The 18,862-nt window shown below is 49.1% G+C and overlaps 1 protein-coding gene across 2 annotated transcripts in view; it reads right to left on the reverse strand.

The window, feature by feature from the left end:
• Positions 1-18,862, reverse strand: part of BCAM (basal cell adhesion molecule (Lutheran blood group)) — a 61,923-nt gene that overhangs the window by 9,613 nt on the left and 33,448 nt on the right. For both annotated transcript variants that reach the window (XM_083753896.1, XM_083753895.1), the window contains exons 3-12: positions 18,598-18,814; positions 14,957-15,027; positions 13,776-13,872; positions 12,537-12,719; positions 11,373-11,497; positions 10,571-10,730; positions 10,001-10,116; positions 8,578-8,719; positions 6,828-6,955; positions 4,762-4,900 (exon numbers count right to left, since the gene is read on the reverse strand). In XM_083753896.1, the coding sequence (XP_083610022.1) occupies positions 4,762-4,900; positions 6,828-6,955; positions 8,578-8,719; positions 10,001-10,116; positions 10,571-10,730; positions 11,373-11,497; positions 12,537-12,719; positions 13,776-13,872; positions 14,957-15,027; positions 18,598-18,814 (1,378 nt within the window). The remainder of the gene's footprint in view (positions 1-4,761; positions 4,901-6,827; positions 6,956-8,577; positions 8,720-10,000; positions 10,117-10,570; positions 10,731-11,372; positions 11,498-12,536; positions 12,720-13,775; positions 13,873-14,956; positions 15,028-18,597; positions 18,815-18,862) is intronic.

An 18,862-nucleotide genomic window follows, 5' to 3' on the forward strand; every position in this document is an offset into this window, starting at 1 on the left:
TTATCCCTTTCATCATTCAGAGGACCAAAAGACTCCCACATCCGGTTCTGGGCACCACAATTTAAGGAGGAATCCTAGAGTTGGAAGAGACCACAAGGGCCATGGAGTCCAACCCCCTGCCAAGCAGGAAACACCATCAGAGCACTCCTGACATATGGTTGTCAAGCCTCTGCTTAAAGACCTCCAAAGAAGGAGACTCCACCACACTCCTTGGCAGCAAATTCCACTGTCAAACAGCTCTTACTGTCAGGAAGTTCTTCCTAATGTTTAGGTGGAATCTTCTTTCTTGTAGTTTGGATCCATTGCTCCGTGTCCGCTTCTCTGGAGCAGCAGAAAACAACCTTTCTCCTTCCTCTATGTGACATCCTTTTATATATTTGAACATGGCTATCATATCACCCCTTAACCTCCTCTTCTCCAGGCTAAACATGCCCAGCTCCCTTAGCCGTTCCTCATAAGGCATCGTTTCCAGGCCTTTGACCATTTTGGTTGCCCTCCTCTGGACACGTTCCAGTTTGTCAGTGTCCTTCTTGAACTGTGGTGCCCAGAACTGGACACAGTACTCCAGGTGAGGTCTGACCAGAGCAGAATACAGTGGCACTATTACTTCCCTTGATCTAGATGCTAGACTCCTATTGATGCAGCCCAGAATTGTATTGGCTTTTTTAGCTGCCGCGTCACACTGTTGGCTCATGTCAAGTTTGTGGTCAACCAGGACTCCTAGATCCTTTTCACATGTACTGCTCTCAAGCCAGGTGTCACCCATCTTGTATTTGTGCCTCTCATTTTTTTTTGCCCAAGTGCAATACTTTATTGACAAGCTGGAAGGTGTGCAGAGGAGGGTGACCAAGACGATCAAGGGCCTGGAAACCAGGCCTAGAGTCTTGATAGCACAAGGATGCAAGAATGAGGAAACCCCAACAAAAGAACAGTGGCAAGAGAAATTGATGAACTATGCAGAACTGGCTAAACTGACATGCAAACTGCGAGATAAGGACAACTGTGACTTGAAAGAAGAATGGGAACTTTATACAAATTACTTAAAAAGACAACAAAATGAATTGGACTCCTTGGCAGGTTTTGAATAAACATACACAGATGTATTGATTGTTAACATAGTAGACAGATAATATAAGGATTTATACAATTTAACAGTATGCAGAGAATAATATGTGTTGATAAATCAGAGAGGAGCTGAGGGAAGTCTCGGGGGGGGGGGAGGAGGCAGGGTTCGATGGGGAGGTGGGGGAAAAAAGGAGGGAAATAATGAATATGGTATGTTTTCATATTTTGTTATATTGAAATTGTTAATAAAAAACTTTTTTTAAAAAAAGGGGGTCTGGAAACAAGGCCTGATGAGGAATGGTTGAAGGAGCTGGGTATTTTTAGCCTGGGAAAGAGGAGGCTGAGAGGAGATAGCCATCTTCAAATATCTCAATGGAATATCTCATGGAGGATGGAGCAAGCTTGTTTTCTCCTTCTCTAGAGGGTAAGACTCGAACCAACGGATTCAAGTTACAAGAAAGGAGATTCCAACTAAACATCAGGAAGAACTTTCTGACGGTAGGAGCTGTTCGGCAGTGAAACGTTCTCCCTCGGGAGCTGGTGGGCTCTCCTTCCTTGGAGGTTTCTAAGCAGAGTTTGGACGGCCATCTGTCATGGATACCGTATTTTTCACTCCATAGGGCGCACCTGACCATAGGGCGCACCTAGTTTTTAGAGGCGGAAAATACGGGGGGAAATATTCTGAATCAAATGTTGCACTAAACTATTTAAAGCAGCAAAGCGGGCGGCTCCTGTCTGCTTTTCTGCTTTAAATTGAGCCTCAGAGGAGGGTAGGAAGGGGAACCATGGCTTATCTAAGTCCAGTTAATAATGCTGACCCTGACTTATGGCCATTGAGATTAGCCTGGCCGTCTCAGTGGAAATCTGGGGAGGCTGAGATGGACTTTCCAGTGGTCAAAGTGTGGTTGTGTCTTCCTGCCCGGCATCTATTTCTTGCCCTCTTTCCCCCCTGCACCCCCGCACCCTGCTTCGAGGGAAGGAAGCGGAGCCATGGATCCTCTGCTCGCAACTGCAGTGGATTCCCTCCACTTTGAAGCAGGAAAGTGGGAGAGGAGCTGCTTAAATGAGTGTAAGCTGCTCCCCTCCCACTTTGCTGCTTCCATGGTCCCCTTCCTTCCCTCCTCCGTAGTTGCTTTGAAGCAGGAAAGTGGGAGAGGAGCTGCTTACACGAGTGTAAGCTGCTCCCCTCCCACATTGCCGCTTCAAAGGGAGCCCGGGAGGAGGGAATCTGCTGCAGCTTCCCCCACCTCCCGCAGAAGCCACACACTCTTTAAAGGGGCTGCACGGCTTCTCCTGGCTTTTCTGGGAGGTGGGGGGGGGGCGGCGCTCTTGGGGGCTTTTCCCCGAGGAGGGAGAAGGGACTGATGCGGCCAGTCAGTCCCTTCTCCCTCCTGCAGAAAAGCCCGCAAGAGCGCACGAAGCTTGTGTGCGGCTCTTGGGGGCTTTTCCCGCCTGCCTCCCCCCTGCATTCGCTCCATAGGACGCACACACATTTCCCCTGCTTTTTAGGAGGGAAAAGGTGCGTCCTATGGTGCGAAAAATACGGTACTTTAGCTGAGATTCCTGCCTTGCAGGGGGTTGGACTGGATGTCCCTCCGGGTCCCAACTCTACGATTCTGTAACTGCCCGGCCCACTAGTGCTTGGATTTCACGAGAGAGGCTCTCCCTATCTGCAGTGCCCCCGTGTTGTTGTGAAACGGCTTTGTACGTTTTTTTCCGTTCCAAGGGGCTTGTTGGACAGTTAAATAAAAACAAGCACCTTTGTTTTGTTCCCTTTTTGGGAAGGTGGGGGGAGGAGAGATGGCTGTTGAAAGAATACAGGCAACGTATGGCGAAATCGTAGATGCTGAGGGAAGGAGGAAGAAGCTGAGTACAATTTCTGTTGCTCCAGGAATGAGGAGTATTGCCCCATCCGTGGCCTAGCAGAGGAAGGACCTAGGCATGTTTTCGCAGAAGTAAACACACACCTTGCAAGACGTTTGCGGCAGAACTGAGCCTTCCTAAGCGCACACTTTTGGGTCGTGACTTTGTGCAGAGTTCACGCAGCCATGGAAAAGTCTCCTTGGGTCATTTCCCAACCTGGTGTCCCCTCCCAGATGGCCTTGGACTAGGAGCCTGATGGGATTTGTAGTCCAAAATGTTAGAGGGTGCTAGATTGGGGAAGGTTTGTCTAGGGGTCAAGTCAAACCCTAACGTCCACAACCCCTGCGCACAAATGCCCCCCCCCCAAAAAGATAGGGAACCTGCACAGAAATTGCAACACCCCTCCTCACAAGATTATCCCACATTTCAGCTTGGGACCAGTTTACCCACGAGGCTGTGCACTTGATGGCTTCGATTTTTAAACTGGCGATTGGGCATTGGGAGTGCAGCTTCCTCCAGAACTGGGGAGGCGTGCGCATTGAACTCCTGGCTAATACGGAGAGGGAAACTCTGTTTTAGCAGCAGATTCAATGCAAACTCCTTTCTGGTCCTGGCTCAAGGCATGACAAGAGCATGCTTTCACAGAGAGGCCCATCGTCACACACCAGGTCCCCACAACTGGTTTAAATGCAAAGATTAATACCGAATTTTTCGCTCTACTGGATGCAGTTTTCCCCCTTCAAAAATTGAGGGGAAATGTGTGTGCGTCCTATGGAGCGAATGCAAGCTTGTGCCATAGCCGCGCGCAACCCCTCCGGCAGGGAGAGGCTGCACGGGACTATGGCTTCTTTAGCCCTGCGCAGCGTCTCCCGACAAGGAGAGGCTGCACGGGGCTAAAGGGGAAGCCAAAACAGCGAGCGGGATCCATCCCGCTCGCTGCCTTGCCTTCTTCCATAGCTGCGCGCAACCCCCCCCAGCAGGGAGAGGTTGTGTGCAGCCTGTACGCTGCTCTTTGGGGCTGGGGGGGGAAATTTTTTTTTTCTTGATTCCCCCCCCCCCTAAAAACTGGGTGCGCCCTATGGTCCGGTGTGCCCTATGGTGCGAAAAATACGGTAATTTGTCAACAGCTTTAATGCCAGGAAATTAGAACAAGAGGCAAACCTACTGAAAGGGGGTGGAAACACACCTTGCAGTGGCCTCAACCGATGTCTGTGGTTGTCTAACCACTGACATGTGCTCCCTTTCCCTGCCAACCTGTCTACACCTGCCCAGCCTGCGGGGGAAGAAAGCAGCCTGAGCGCTGCAAATGACTAAGCACCACACCTGGGCCAAAAACCTCCACTCATCTGAAGGGTTTGGGCATCCCCAAAACCAATTTAAGCCAGAGCCAAACTGAGCATGTAATTAATTGCACGACTGCAATTTAACATGCCCGGCTTTTAAAGATGTCGGTAGCGGCTGTCAGGATTGGGACAGCAGCTTGTGGGAGGGAGGAGGTTTTGATCATGGATTCTTTAGTTGAGATTCCTGCATTGGGGTCCCTTCTACAATCCTGTGATTTCTGGATAGGTAGCAGTATGGGGTGAGGAGAAGGCCGTGGTGAGCATTTGGGGAGGCAATCCTGCTCTTCCCACGACCATTACTGCTGCCACTTAAATTTTAAAAACCACGCAGGTTAAATTGCAATTGTGCAGTGAACATTCTGCTTAATTCGGACCCTGGTTTATTCTGCTGCTTGGACTATTTACTACAAGTCATCTGCGAACAAAGATGAGCAGAGGCGTCTGGAGCGAAAGGGTGAAAGATCCTGCACTTCCCTTTGTGGACACTCACCCATCTGTAACAGGAACGTCTGTTCGGCCTTGCCGTGCTCGTTCTCTGCCCAGCACGTGACCCCGTTCTGGGCCAGTTCAGGGGTCACCTCCACCGACAATTCGCTGACGACTCTGTTGCCAAAGGTCCTCGCAGATGGCTGGGAAGAGAGAAGCAAAGAATGGCAGCGTTTCGCATGGGACGGAGTCTCTCTCCATCCCCAGCTCTCTGTCTTGCACCTGACACACCTTTGTTTCTACCTGAACAAGGTGAGTTGGGATGCCAGAGGCCCTTCTCCATGAAGGAGCTACAATGAAAGCAGTCAAGATTGCTGCTGCAGAGCAGGGGTCAAGACACTCAGCTGAGAACCAGGTTGACGTGTGCAATGCTGGATCCGACCTCATTACAAATACTAACCTACCTCGCAAGGTTGTTGCAAGGATGCCCAAGGGCAGAACTACAGCTTACTTTGGCCAATATGTGTCCCCAAACCTGCATAACTATAAGATAAGTAACTATACAAGTTATGGAAGACATCTGAAGGCAGCCCTGTACAATGGTACCTCTGGCTGCAAAAGGGATCCGTTCTGGAGGCCCGTTCGCAACATGAAAAGAGCGCAACCCGCAGTGGCGCATCTGTGCATGTTGCGATTTGCCGCTTCTGCGCATGCATGTGACGTCATTTTGCACGTCTGCGCATGCGGCAAAACCCGGAAGTAACCCTTTCTGGTACTTCCGGGTCGCCGCGGGACGTAACCTGAAAGAACGTAACATGAAGCGGACTTAACATGAGGTATGACTGTATAGGGGAGTTTTTAACGTTTAATGTTTCATTATGTTTTTGTATAGGCTGCAAGCCGCCCAGAGCGTCTGGAGCAACCCAGTCAGATGGACAAACGGGAATTCTCACAAAACGAAGGGAGAATTCTCAGCGCTGTCCTGTGGACTACAATTCCCAGTGTGCCTTGCGTGTTGGTGGTGAGGGGGCGGACTGGGGCGAAGTCACAGCAGAGACAGCTCTTCTGTGTCTACTCGTGACCTTGGGCTTTTTCTCGCAGCCCCTGCCCACTCCCTCTGTTCATCTCGGCGCACAAAGAGGCCACCCAGGGAGTCCGCTTCCCCCAGCTTGACAGCTTGAGAGCAGCTGGGTATCAGCAGGCAAGGGTGTGGGGGAGAGAAGGACCCCTACAAGCAGCGGTTTGCAAATCATCTTCCGGCAGGGAATCCTGTGGACGCTGACTCGCCCACTAATGAACCCCTTGCAAGCCTGCTTTTCAGCTCCAGGATGTTGCAGGGGATTATCTGGGTTCGTTTTGGGGCACAGGTGCTGAATAGGGGGCCCCCAAGCAGTCCTGTCAGGTCTCCTTGTGATCTGTGGGGTGAGCTGCACACTGCACTGCCAGCCACGTGGGAACAAAGCCCTCTGGCCTAAGGCAGCAAATTGTCTGCTCCACAGAATCAAAAGAAGAGACCCAACACACACACACTCACACACCCTTGAGGGAAGCTGATCTGCGGCCAATGGCCTCATTTGAGAAAGACCTGACCAGCTCCCAAGAAATCCAGCAGAAACACACTCTGCAAACCTCTGTGCCCTCAGGCCCAGAGTAGGGTGAAGGGGAAGGTCCAGCGCCCCTGTAAGGTAAAGGTAAAGGGACCCCTGACCATTAGGTCCAGTCGTGACCAACCTTGGGGTTGTAGCACTCATCTCGCTTTATTGGCCAAGAGAGCCTGCGTACAGCTTCCAGGTCACGTGGCCAGCATGACTAAGCCACTTCTGGCGAACCAGAGCAGCGCACGGAAACGCCGTTCACCTTCCCGCTGGAGTGGTACCTATTTATCTACTTGCACTTTGACGTGCTTTCGAACTGCTAGGTGGGCAGGAGCAGGAACGAGGAACCGGGAGCTCACCCTGTCGCAGGGATTTGAACCGCTGACCTTCTGATTGGCAAGTCCTAGGCTCTGTGGTTTAACCCACAGCGCCACCCGCGTCCCCAGCGTCCCTGTAGGGTGCTACAATTGCTGCACAATCTTCACCAGCTGGTCCCCTGCGTTTCCCCGACAAAGCTCTTCGCCGCTGGACTCACCTCTTCCCCAGTGACGCTCCACTTGATCTCTGGCTCAGGGTAGCCGAAAGCAGAGCAGGTAAAAGTCAGTTTCTGGCCCAGGCTCTGGTAATGGCGTGTGGACTGGGGCTGCTCCACTTGCGGGGTTCCTGTTTTCGGGAAGGAGGAAGAAGTCAGGACATGACAACCAGGAGGGGGCACATGAACCCTGCCCCCCAAAGGCTTTTAAGTTCTGGGCCGAGGAAAAGGATGGATTCTGCAACATGCACAGAAAATGCCAGCCAGCATGAATTATATCCATCTATGTATTCTAGTGAGCTTCTAATATGGCCTATACACCTTCAAGCTGGTCTTCATAGTCTTAGGGACTGGAAAGTTGCTAAGGAAGGAAGGAAGGAAGGAAGGAAGGAAGGAAGGAAGGAAGGAATCCCAACAGCAAACGTTGTCCCCCGTCCCCCTTTCACAGAATCATGTACAAGATTTGTGTCCAAGATTTGCCTAATCTTGGCCTTTTCTCCAAGGAGCTCCCATTTTTATCGCCACGGCAACCCTTTGAGGTAGGCTGGGCTGAGAGACAGCCATAGGCCCAAGCCTATCCCAAGCAGTCAACCAACGCCTGAATGGCAGTGACTGGAAGACTGCGTCACTCGTGCAGTACATGTTGCGGTGGTTGATATTATTAATGCTTATTTAATTTGTATGCCGCCCTTCATCTGCAGATCTCAGGGCAGTTCATGACGTAACATTACAACACAAAACCACAAAGCACGCAGTAAAAATATGAAAAACAACAAACCAAATAATCCCCCCTCTCCCACAACACTTTTAAAAGGGCAACGGATGAGAGTTGGAAGAGAAACTGGGAAGGAAGGATTCAAGCTCACCATGTGGCCTTGGGTCAGTTTCTGACTCTCAGGCAAACCTACCTCACAGGGTTATTGGGGGGGGGGAACCATGCAAGCCACATTGAACGGCTCAGGACCACAATACCTCCAGGACTGCCTCTTTCCACATGAACTGCCCTGGACCCTGTGACCCTCTTCTGAGGCCCTTCCTCATTTGCCTCCTCCACAAAAGGTCTGGAGGGTGGCAAGATGACCACGGGCCTTTTCTGTGGTGGCTCCCTGTTTGTGTCATGCACTCCCCAGGGAGGTCCACCTGGCTCCTTCACTATACACCTTTAGGAGCCAGGCAAAAATGTCCCTTTCCAACCAGGCCTTTGGCTAATTAACGTCTGACACCCTTTTAAATGTATTTGTGAGAGGGGTGGAGGTTATTGGTTTTTTGGGAGGGGGTGTCCTTTTTTGTTTTTGTTCTGTATTTTGTGCTTTTGTCCTGTATTTTTATGTTGTAAATAATAATAATAATAATAATAATAATAATAATAATAATAATAATTTATTATTTATACCCCACCCATCTGGCTGGGTTTCTCCAGCCACTCTGGGCGGCTTCCAAAAAAATATTAAAATACTGTAATACATCAAGCATTAAAAGCTTCCCAAAACAGGGCTGCCTTCAGATGTCTTCTAAAAGTTTGGTAGTTTGTGAACTGCCCTGAGCCCTACGGATGAAGGGCAGTTTACAAATTTAATTAATTAATAATAATAACAACAAACAACAACAACGCCTTGGAGGAATGTATCAAGACAGATAAATAAGGCTTCTCTTGGACATCAGGTTGTCTCCACTGTGAGAAAAGGATGCTGGAGTATTATGGGCCGTCAGCCTGATTCTTTTCTTAGCTTCCGCCGCCCCCCAACCAGCCTACCTTCCACCACGACTTCCACCGTCTGGGTCCGTTGCAGCCCAGGTATGCTGGGCACAGAGGCTTCACACGTGTACCCGCCGGCCATGTGGTAGTTCAGTGAACTCAGGGGCAAAGTCTCGCTGTCTCCCACCTTTGTCTTTCCCTGCAGGGGGATGGGGGAGGAAAAACAAGGGACTGCGTCTGAATGGTGCAATTCCCGCCCAAGAGAGGCTAGCCCAGCTCCCTCTTTGTCATCCGGCAGCCTGAGACCTCCCTGCTCAGGAAACAGAGCAGAAGACGGGATCTGCTCACTCAGCTGCTGTCCAGGCAAAGTGGATCTGAACTGCTGGTCCTAAATGTGTTCCAATGCATTTTAATGATTGTTTTTAGCTAGTTTGTTCGCTCGCCCTTTTCAAACGCTGTAAGCCATACCTTCAACCCCAACTTGGGATAAAGGCCGGACGTAAATGACCTTAAACCATCATCATTACTTCTGAAAGTGGGGTCACCTGCCTCGAGCCTTTGAGAATGGGCAGGATTTTCAGAAGACATTCATATTTAGACAAGCCTACCCAGAAAGTTTGTAGGAGTTTTGATTTGTTTCATTCTACTCTACTGTGGCTTAAACTTTCTGTATGTTTTAAATTACGGTTGCAAATCTTTTAGTGATAAGGTTATTGCTTTATCTTTTTTTTTCTAAAACGCTTTTGAGGCTTTTTCCACAATCAGGCGGTATATAAATTTTATGAAATAAATAACTACAAGGCGAAGTACAATTAAAAACAAACCAGGCGGAGAGATTGCTCCTAGACTCGCCACCCACCGCCAGATGAATTTTCCAAGCATCTCTAGTCTTACGCTTAAAATGCAAGTTTCTATCCCTCAGTGTGGTTGCAGCAGGTCTGATAGCCCACAGGCAGGGTGCCTTTTGAAAAGACTCTGGTATTTGGAGATTCATCACTTCTGACTGCCTACCATTTCCACCCTTATGACCAGCAGGACAGTCTGCTACCCAACAGGGTGGTTCTCTTGCACAGGCTCCATTTACAACTATGGGAAGCTGGGCAAGAGAACCGTTGCATTCCTCTGAGCGTGCAACTTTAGGCTTTGTTCTGCTAGCTGCGCCTTTCGAGAGAAGTGCCGTTTCAGCCTTGCAAGTTGCAAATTTAAAGACACAGTTCTGCGAGACGAGATAAGGTCTGAGTTAAGCCGCTAGAGGAATGAAGACAATAGGGAGAGACGTGTGGAAACCATCACAACCCGCCCACGGCACCTGCGGAGTTTGTGCTTTGCAAGAGAGCAGGGACATGAGTCCAACTTCCGTTTGCTCCCCCACTTTCCCCCGGGAAAACCTGATGTTTTGTGCTGAATCGCAACAAATGGCGATGCTGAGCTAGATCGCAGCTCATGCGTTATTTCGTAAGCGTGTGGCGCCTCCACCCACCTTCTTCCATAGCAAGGTGGGCATCTGGGAGCCAGTACCAGAGCAGGTCAGCTCAATGTTTTCACCCAATCTTGCCATCACCGTCTTGTTTGGGTTCAGAACCAGGGGGTCCAGATCTAAAGTGGGAACAGGGGGAAGGGTAAGGGGGAGAGAGAGAGAGAGAGAAAGAGTGACAGAGGTGACAATACTCAGGGTTTTGATGGAAGTGCAACAGCAGGGATCATTCAGTTTGTAACATAAAGGGTTAATTCCATTCTCAGTGATAGTCAACTACCCAAGAAGGGCATGTGCGTATGCGGAGGTGTTGCTTGGCAACCAGACAGATTGGCAAGATCTTCCATGAAGCAGCGAGTGCTCTGGTTGGCTGTGTAGTTTGGAGGAAGTTTCTCCTCTGTATGTTTGGTTGTACATCTCCCTGCTATGTACATTCTCCTCAAATTCTACACCATTTTTGCTTCTTCTCTAAGGTGTTGTCAGGATTACTTTTCTCGCTGCCGTCGTCCCCCACCAACCTGTCTCCCAGCACGAGGCCCTGTTGCCCCCTCCCCCAGCAGTCCACGGGCCACTCACAGTTGACATAGATGGTCACCTCCTTCTCCAGCTCTACGGTACTGGGGCTGTCAAAGTCCAGCACCTGACACCGGTACGTCCCGCCATCTGCCTTGGTCACGTGCGGAAGGCTCAGAATTCCGTTGGCGCGGGACCCCAGGTCTACCTGTGTGTCTTCACTCTGGATTTGCAAGGGCGGCAAAAAGGGGAGGTCCCCCCCAAAAAAGGTCAGGAGGCCAGTTTCATCTGGAGCGAAACAGCAATGGCAACCACCACCCAACCTGAGGCCTGGAGAAGTGACTTCATGCCCACTGCTGTCAGAAAGGATGTCCTTGTTTTGCAACTCATAAAGGTAAAGGTAAAGGGACCCCTGACCATTAGGTTCAGTCGTGGCCAACTCTGGGGTTGTGGCGCTTATCTCGCTTTATTGGCCGAGGGAGCCGGCATACAGCTTCCGGGTCATGTGGCCAGCATGACTAAGCCGCTTCTGGCGAACCAGAGCAGCACACGGAAACACTGTTTACCATCCTGCTGGAGCGGTACCTATTTATCTACTTGCACTTTGACGTGCTTTCGAACTGCTAGGTTGGCAGGAGCAGGGACCGATGAACGGGAGCTCACCCCGTCGCAGGGATTCGAACCGCCGACCTTCTGATCGGCAAGTCCTAGGCTCTGTGGTTTAACCCACAGCGCCACCCACGTCCCTCATTTCCAACTCATATCAGCAGATAAAACCAAAACACACAGATCGTCTCAAACCCCCACTGCCTTCCCCCAGGAAGGAAGAGGTTGGACATGAATAATGCGCCATGGTCAACAGTACCTTTATTTTGTAAAAGACGTACTCCGGCGGGGGATAGCCGTCTGCCTGGCATTGCAACTCGATATCATCCCCTTCCTTGATGACCTCTGGGGAATCTACAGAAAACTGCACATTCTCTGTGAAGTCTGAGGAAAGAGGGTCACACTGAAACCACATGGCTATTTATTTCTGTATTGTTATTATTATTACTACTATTAATCGTAGATCTCTGCAGTCTGTGGAAGAGTTTCTCCTGCACGTTCCAAAGATCTCGTAAGCCTGCTGCTACACAGTATTTATTTGCTTATTTCTTGCATTTATAACCCCACCTTTTTCTCCAAGGAGATCAAGGTAGTTTATACGGTACTCCTCCTTCTCCTCCTTTAATCCCCATAACGACCCTGTGAGGCTCGCTAGGCTGTGAGAATTTGAGCCATGGGACCGCGCACCAATTCCTTTAAGTACCTAGCTACGCCTGACCACGATACAATAAAATTAGAACCAATGCGCAGCAAGATCCTAGAAGCAGGAGCATTAAGGTCATACATCAAAGCCCTCAGCCAGGATTAAAGCAAATTAAAAGCCTGCCGGAACAGATTTATTCTGAACAATATTTGTAATCCCGCACCTTCTACCTGACTAGCAACCTCGGAGCAGCTTGCAACAAATATAATTTTGAAAGCAAAACCAAAAGGCGGGTATCTTCATAGAAGCACAGAATTAGAAAGGACCACAAGAGTCATCTCTAGCCCCCCCCCCCAGCATCTTTCACCCAACATGGGGCTCAAGTCTACAACCCTGAGCTTAAGAGTCCCATGTTCTCCCGAATGACCTATCCCTCAGGTGGCACCGACCCCTTCTGGCTGTACCTCTAAAAGCAGGTCAAAGAGGAAAGCTGCTGGAGGGAATTTTGCAGTCTGCGGGCCACCACCAAAAAGGCCCTGCAGCCATCCACTGGGCCTTCGCTGAGGATCAAAGGTAGGCCTCCAAAGGAGATCTTAAAACTTGGGCAGGGACACGAACATGTGTAAATCGCCTCGGAACGGTGGTATGGAAGGGAATTAATAAAGAAATAATGATAACATTGACACTGTCACATGGAAAATGCTTACTGAAGGCCACCACACCTGAAACCATACAGGATGAATGCTCCACAGAAGCTCCCAATATTCCCACGTAACTTACAGTGCAACGTGAGGTGGAAGGGGTCCGACTCTGCGGTACCGACTTTTCCATGCGGCATTGCGTAGCTGACGTGGCAGAGGAAGCTGGAGTCCTTGTCAGATTTGTTCACCCGCAGGTACAGCGTGCTGGAGACAGAGAGCAGCCCTGACGCCTCTTTCACTGTCCGTGACACGACATACAGCTCTGGGGAGGAGCACAGGTATACAGGTGATGCAGAGAGTGAGGCCAGCTGGCCAAGGGCTACATGGGGAGGCGAGAACTCTGGAAACAGGGCAGCACAAGGATATTTTCCAACGCATCGTTTTGGCGATTTGAAAGAAATACAGTGGTACCTCGGTTTTCAAACGTAATCCGTTCCGGAAGACCATTCGAGTTCTGAAACATCTGAAAACCAAAAACTCAATAGCCAACAGCTAGGCCTCAGAATGTTGCACTCAGGGGAGGCTATGTTGCATGTTCGATTTCCGAGGCGTGTTTGAAAACCGAAATGTTTGTCAATGGAGACGTTCAAAAACCGAGGTACCACGGTGTATAAAATGGCAACTTTTGTGTAGTTTAAGGATTTAGCAGCTATATAGTTTTCAGCTGTGTGGTAAAGGGATCCCTGACCATTAGGTCCAGTTGTGACCGACTCTGGGGTTGCGGCGCTCACTTTACTGGCTGAGGGAGCCGGCGTACAGCTTCCGGGTCATGTGGCCAGCATGACTAAGCCGCTTCTGGCGAACCAGAGCAGCGCACGGAAACGCCGTTTACCTTCCCGCCGGAGCGGTACCTATTTATCTACTTGCACTTTGACGTGCTTTCGAACTGCTAGGTTGGCAGGAGCAGGGACCGAGCAATGGGAGCTCACCCCGTCGCGGGGATTCGAACCACCAACCTTCTGATCAGCAAGTCCTAGGCTCTGTGGTTTAACCCACAGTTTTGTTTTAATGGGTGGTTTTAAGGTTCTGCAGGAACAGAGGCATAATTTGAGTGATGCAGGCCTATTTTGAGGGGGGAAATAAATTTAAACAGGCAGCACTCTAGCACAGAGCAACCTGAGGAAAGGATGAGAGAGAGCACCTGTTTGTCTATACACTTATTCCAAATTAGCCTCAGGATGGCATAAGATGCTCAATGGCAGTCAGGAACGTAAGACTGAAAACGGCAGTGGCAGTCGGGGATGGACCTAGAGCTATGTTTTCTCAGACAACTCATGTCCTCGAAGGAAGGACAACAGCAGAAAAACAGCTTCCTTACCCTTATTGCGTTCTGTGGAAGCATTCAGAGAGCGGCCATCTTTGTACCAGCTGATGGTTGGCACTGGGTTGGCGTTTTTGCTGGTGCACGTCGCAATCTGGGGAGGAAGGAAAGGCGGTGAATCACTGTTAAGGCCCTGCTGTGACCACTCTCCCTCACTCTCCTTGGGAGAGTTCTCCCACCTGGGATGTTAGCTAGCCTTATTTACAGTCACAGTCTCCCACCTTGCCAGCGGGGCTGTACAAAAAAAAAAGAGGAAACGCTAAATTGCACTGGTTTCTGCAACCTTTCCTAACTTCCTGTTAATCGCTTCCTGGCATAAAACACCCCGAAGCCATTTACAATTAATATATATATATATATATATATATATATATATATGTATATGTATATATATATAAAGTTTTAGCTGCAACACGGATACGGAATGGGTTAAAATAATCTCTATTTTAAAAGTCTTGTTGAAAAAATAAGGCATTCAATAGGAACCAATAAGGTAATATTGGCAAGGCTGAAGGCCCAATTTTTACGTCACTTGGAGGGGACCTCCTGAGGAGATGGCAGTTGGCTGGAGCACCATCTCCTGCCGAGCGCAGTGAGTGTTTTGCATGATTTATTCTTTCTGCTGATTATGAGGAGAGACAAAGCTATATAGGGCAGAGAAGCCTGACTCTGGACAACGGGAAATCTTATTCAGTGGCCTCCCCTGAGATTCACCAGGCACAGCCCACACAGTTTGAAGCACGAGAGCTAGAAAGATGCTTTCTTTCTTTTTTAAAATGGAACTCAAAACGGAGAAGTTCAAGTAGCTGAAATCTGAGACTGATGCCATATTTAATTCCCATGGAACTGTGGGGTCTTCCAACTTGAAGGGAAGCTAGATCCACACACCCAAGGAAAGGCTTAAAAACCTCCCTCATAATAATAATTACGGGGCAGGGAACACTCTCAAGGCTGTTTCCAGCTCATCCTCATCTATCACTTTGAGCCATTTCACTTCAGCACCAGGAAAGGGGCTGGAGAAGGGTGAATTCCTCTGAGCATGTACAGAATTCTCTCCCTTTGGTGTAAAGGCACCAGAGTCAGTGTACCTATTCCAAGCCCTGAGGTCAGGAAATAAGGCTTTCAGGCACTTCCAAGGTTTTGTTTTTGTCTTTAAGAAAAGGATAGCAGCATCTCACCTCTGAGGCATCCTCTTCAGTCACAGAGAGGGTCCTGCTGTTAGGTATGACCTCTGGGGCTTCAGGTGCACCTGTTCGAGGAGACAGTAGAGGTCAGACAAAGTAGGGCCATTGACTACTCTGCTCACTTACAAGACTTGCCATGTTCTGTGTGTACATCCCTGTTTTTCTTTGAGTGGGTGACTATGCAAGGCGGGGGCTTTTCACCAGTGGCACCCAAACTGCGGAAATTCCTTCCTAGGAAGTCCCGCCTCCTCCCATCTTCATTCCCCAGATTCAAAAGGAAATGAAGAGATTGGGAAAACAAGCGAGGAGCTCTGGTCTTGGAACAAAATTCAGGGTGATCTCACCCACAAAATGCAGCCCTCCCCCCATCAGTAAACAGGTTTCCAAAAATTTGTGGTGCGAAAAGGAAGCTGGGTTTCCTGCTACAAGTCACTAATCAGTATGTGGTACGGAGAGTTGCTTATTTTGCCATAAAGGCTGCTATTTATATAGGAATAAGTGTGGAGGTACCATGGAGAGCTGAAAACACAAACGACATACCTTGATATCAGTTTTGTATTACACAAATGGTTGTTTTTTTAAAGAATATGTTTTAATATGTTTCATGCTTCAGTGTGAATCTTTTCATTTTGCTAATCCTAATTATTAACTTTATGAATTACTGGTTATAAATAGAAGAAGAAGAAGAGTTTAGATTTGATATCCCGCCTTTCACTCCCTTTAAGGAGTCTCAAAGCGGCTAACATTCTCCTTCCCCTTCCTCCCCCACAACAAACACTCTGTGAGGTGAGTGGGGCTGAGAGACTTCAGAGAAGTGTGACTGGCCCAAGGTCACCCAGCAGCTGCATGTGGAGGAGCGGAGACGCGAACCCGGTTCCCCAGATTACGAGTCTACCGCTCTTAACCACTACACCACACTAGCTCTCATATAATGTTTTACAAGGACAGAATAATTGCCACACACAAGAAGACCAAGGGTATAGTCTGAGTGCCTCACTTGTAGTTCTGTAAATCATTTATTGCGTCAACACGAATGGAAGTTATTAATATTGCACTTGAGACTTCAGAGAAGTGTGACTGGCCCAAGGTCACCCAGCAGCTGCAGGTGGAGGAGCGGGGAAATGAACCCGGTTCCCCAGATTACGAGACTACCTCTCTTAACCACTACACCACACTGGCTCTCCAAGAGTACTGATTTTTTTGTGTGAGTTTCTGTTATCTGGTTTAAATTTTGTTATCTCGCTTGGTGCTGCTGCGGTTCAAGGACAAACACAATAGAAGTTATCTTATTCAATAAGCAAGGTTGGTGGGGGGGGGAGGAGTGGACCCCAAAACAAACCAGCACTGAGCTAGATTCTGGGACCACAAACCCCATTGCTTCCTCTTTATCAGAGAGGGGGAAATGATCAGGCGTCTCTGTTTATTAGCATGGAAGGTGTGTGGACAAACACAGCTGCCTCCCTTGTCCCATTTGTGTTTGCAGGTGCATGACAGAGCCACTGGGATGTTGCTGCAAGCAGCCGTTTGATGTCCCAAAGTCAGGGAGGCTGACCTGAACCTGGCCACTGGAAGACCATGGCCGTGAAAACTCGGAGCATACAAGACCCATCTGCATTAGGTTGCTGGAGGGGGAAAGTACAGACAGAATGAGAGATGCAAGCCACCTTTGGAAAAAAGAGCGGAGGTGGCATCTCCAGGTGTTTTGCTGCAGGCAGGGAAACAATTTCGTAAGGGAAGGAATTACGCATCATCCGGCGAAGAAGCAGCTGGGTGCTGGAGGGAAAGAGGTTGGCCCAGGAGGACTGGGTTGCAGGGAGTTATGAGAAGTCCTAGATAGTCCTAGATGGGGGGAGATCAACCAGGATAGCAAAGAGATGGGGGCACAAGGTATTTCTCGCCAGTTCAGAATGGGAAGGTTGAGTGATTTCCTTGCAATGCGACAATATGTTCCATTGGTGTTCTGATAGTCGAGGTTCCTGCACCGCAAGGGGATTGGACAAGGTGACCCTACAGGTCACTTCCAGCCCCACAATTCTACAATGCTATTTTATCTCTAAGAAATTATATTATATCTTTCTCAAGCAGGACCAGCGTTAAGCAAGGCAAGGCTGCCACAAACCCAGGCTCAGGTTGTGTGTCTTGGTTTCTCGATTTGATCCTTCCTTGCGGTCCTGAACATATTGTGGTATTTTATGTGTTGTGACTCGCTGTCATTTTTACTGATTACAGTAATTTGTTATTGTAATTGTTTAGAGTGAATTGCTATTTGATTGTCATTTGCTGATAATTTAATTTCATTGCGTACTATTATATTCCAAAGGATTATTATATTATTTGACGTAAGTTGTTTATTTTAAAGTTATGTTTCTACTGAGACTTATTTGTATTGGATCAGATATAAGGTACTGTTTCTTCAGCTTGTAAACCGCCTTGCGTATAGTAATATAAGTAGGCGGTATACAAATTAAAAGTGAAACGAAATGAAAAGGAACACAAAAAACAGGGGCCTTCTAAGGAGATAAGGAAACAGGTTGACACAGGTTGAACTGATGCAAGGCAGGCATTTCACAATATCTTAACACTGTGTGTCCTGTCTCCACAAAACACCGGCTTAGTTCTAATTTAGCCACAGGTTAATGTGGAGGACGACACCTAGAGAGGACAGGTCTTATCATTACGCAAGGCAAAGAAGGGGCACCTCAGGCTGCTGCTCTGAGGGCACCATTAAGCTGCCAATCATAATAATAGCATGAAATATTTTACCACCATTAGGGATGTTCTGCTTCAGGTACCAGAAATATATTGGGCCATCTCAGGGCCTAGAATTTCCTCTTTAGGAGCCTTTCAGAGCTTGGCAAAGGGAATACGGAGATGACATAAAAGGGCCGAGACACCCGGAACAGAAAAAAAACACATTTGGCCAAGAAGGCTTGCGCAGCAGGGATTGTTTTTCTTCTATCGATTGATTCACACGGTGCTTTTAAGGGCTAGCCAAGCCAAGAAGAGCAAGATTCATTTTTACTGATTCACAAGGTGCTTATGCAGATAACTTAAGGGAAGGGAGAGAGCTCTCTGGCTCCAAGGATCTAAATCCCAGCCGCAGGGACTTATTTAGGCTTTGCGCCAGTTCATGTGGAGGCCTAAGGGTTAACCAAAAAACGGTGTGTTTGAAGGCAAGGTTGGGATCTGAAGGTGGAATCTGCAGGGCCGGTCCAAGAGATTTTGCCGCCTGAGGCAGAGCAATAAATCTCCACCCGCCCGCAATTCACATGCACAAAGCCTGAGGGTAGACAAATTATTTTGGTCCTGCAGGCAGAAAATCCTACAAGCACCTCTCCTCCTCCTTGCCAATCTACTAGCAATAATTTGGATAGCTGGTCGTTTGCTAGCCTTCTTTGACCGCCAAAACCAGCACCCTGAGGCAGCCGTTTCACACTGCCCCAACGGTAGGGCCGGCCCAAAGGAGACTTTCAGGTGCAAGGGGAGCAAGGGTGGAGCCAGGAAACCTGTGGGCAGGCAGCGAAAACAAGGGCAAGCCGTAAAGAGAGCTTTACGAGGGAAGGACAAGGAGACAAGATGGCGGCATGAGTGCCTTGTGGTCCGAATGGCGAGAGAAGCGATGGCAGGAGCCTCACCGTACACCTTGAGTTGTGTCACTCCCATTCCGCTCCCTGCGGCGCCCGCCGTCACCTGGCAGGAGAAGGCTCTCTCGTCAATCACCTCAGCCGCTTTGATGACCAAACTGTGGCCGGCTTCCATGGAGGCGCGGTCCGTGTACTCAGTGCCTCTGTCCACTCCCTGCCGCCCCTGATCGCTGTAGGCCACACGCCGCTGCTCCCCGTTCTTGTCCGTCTGCAGAGGTATTCACGGCCAAGGACAAAAAGGCTGGTTACTAAGGGC

The sequence above is a fragment of the Podarcis gaigeae genome (genome assembly GCF_964106915.1).
Source record: "Podarcis gaigeae genome assembly, chromosome: 8".
NCBI lineage: Eukaryota > Metazoa > Chordata > Lepidosauria > Squamata > Lacertidae > Podarcis > Podarcis gaigeae.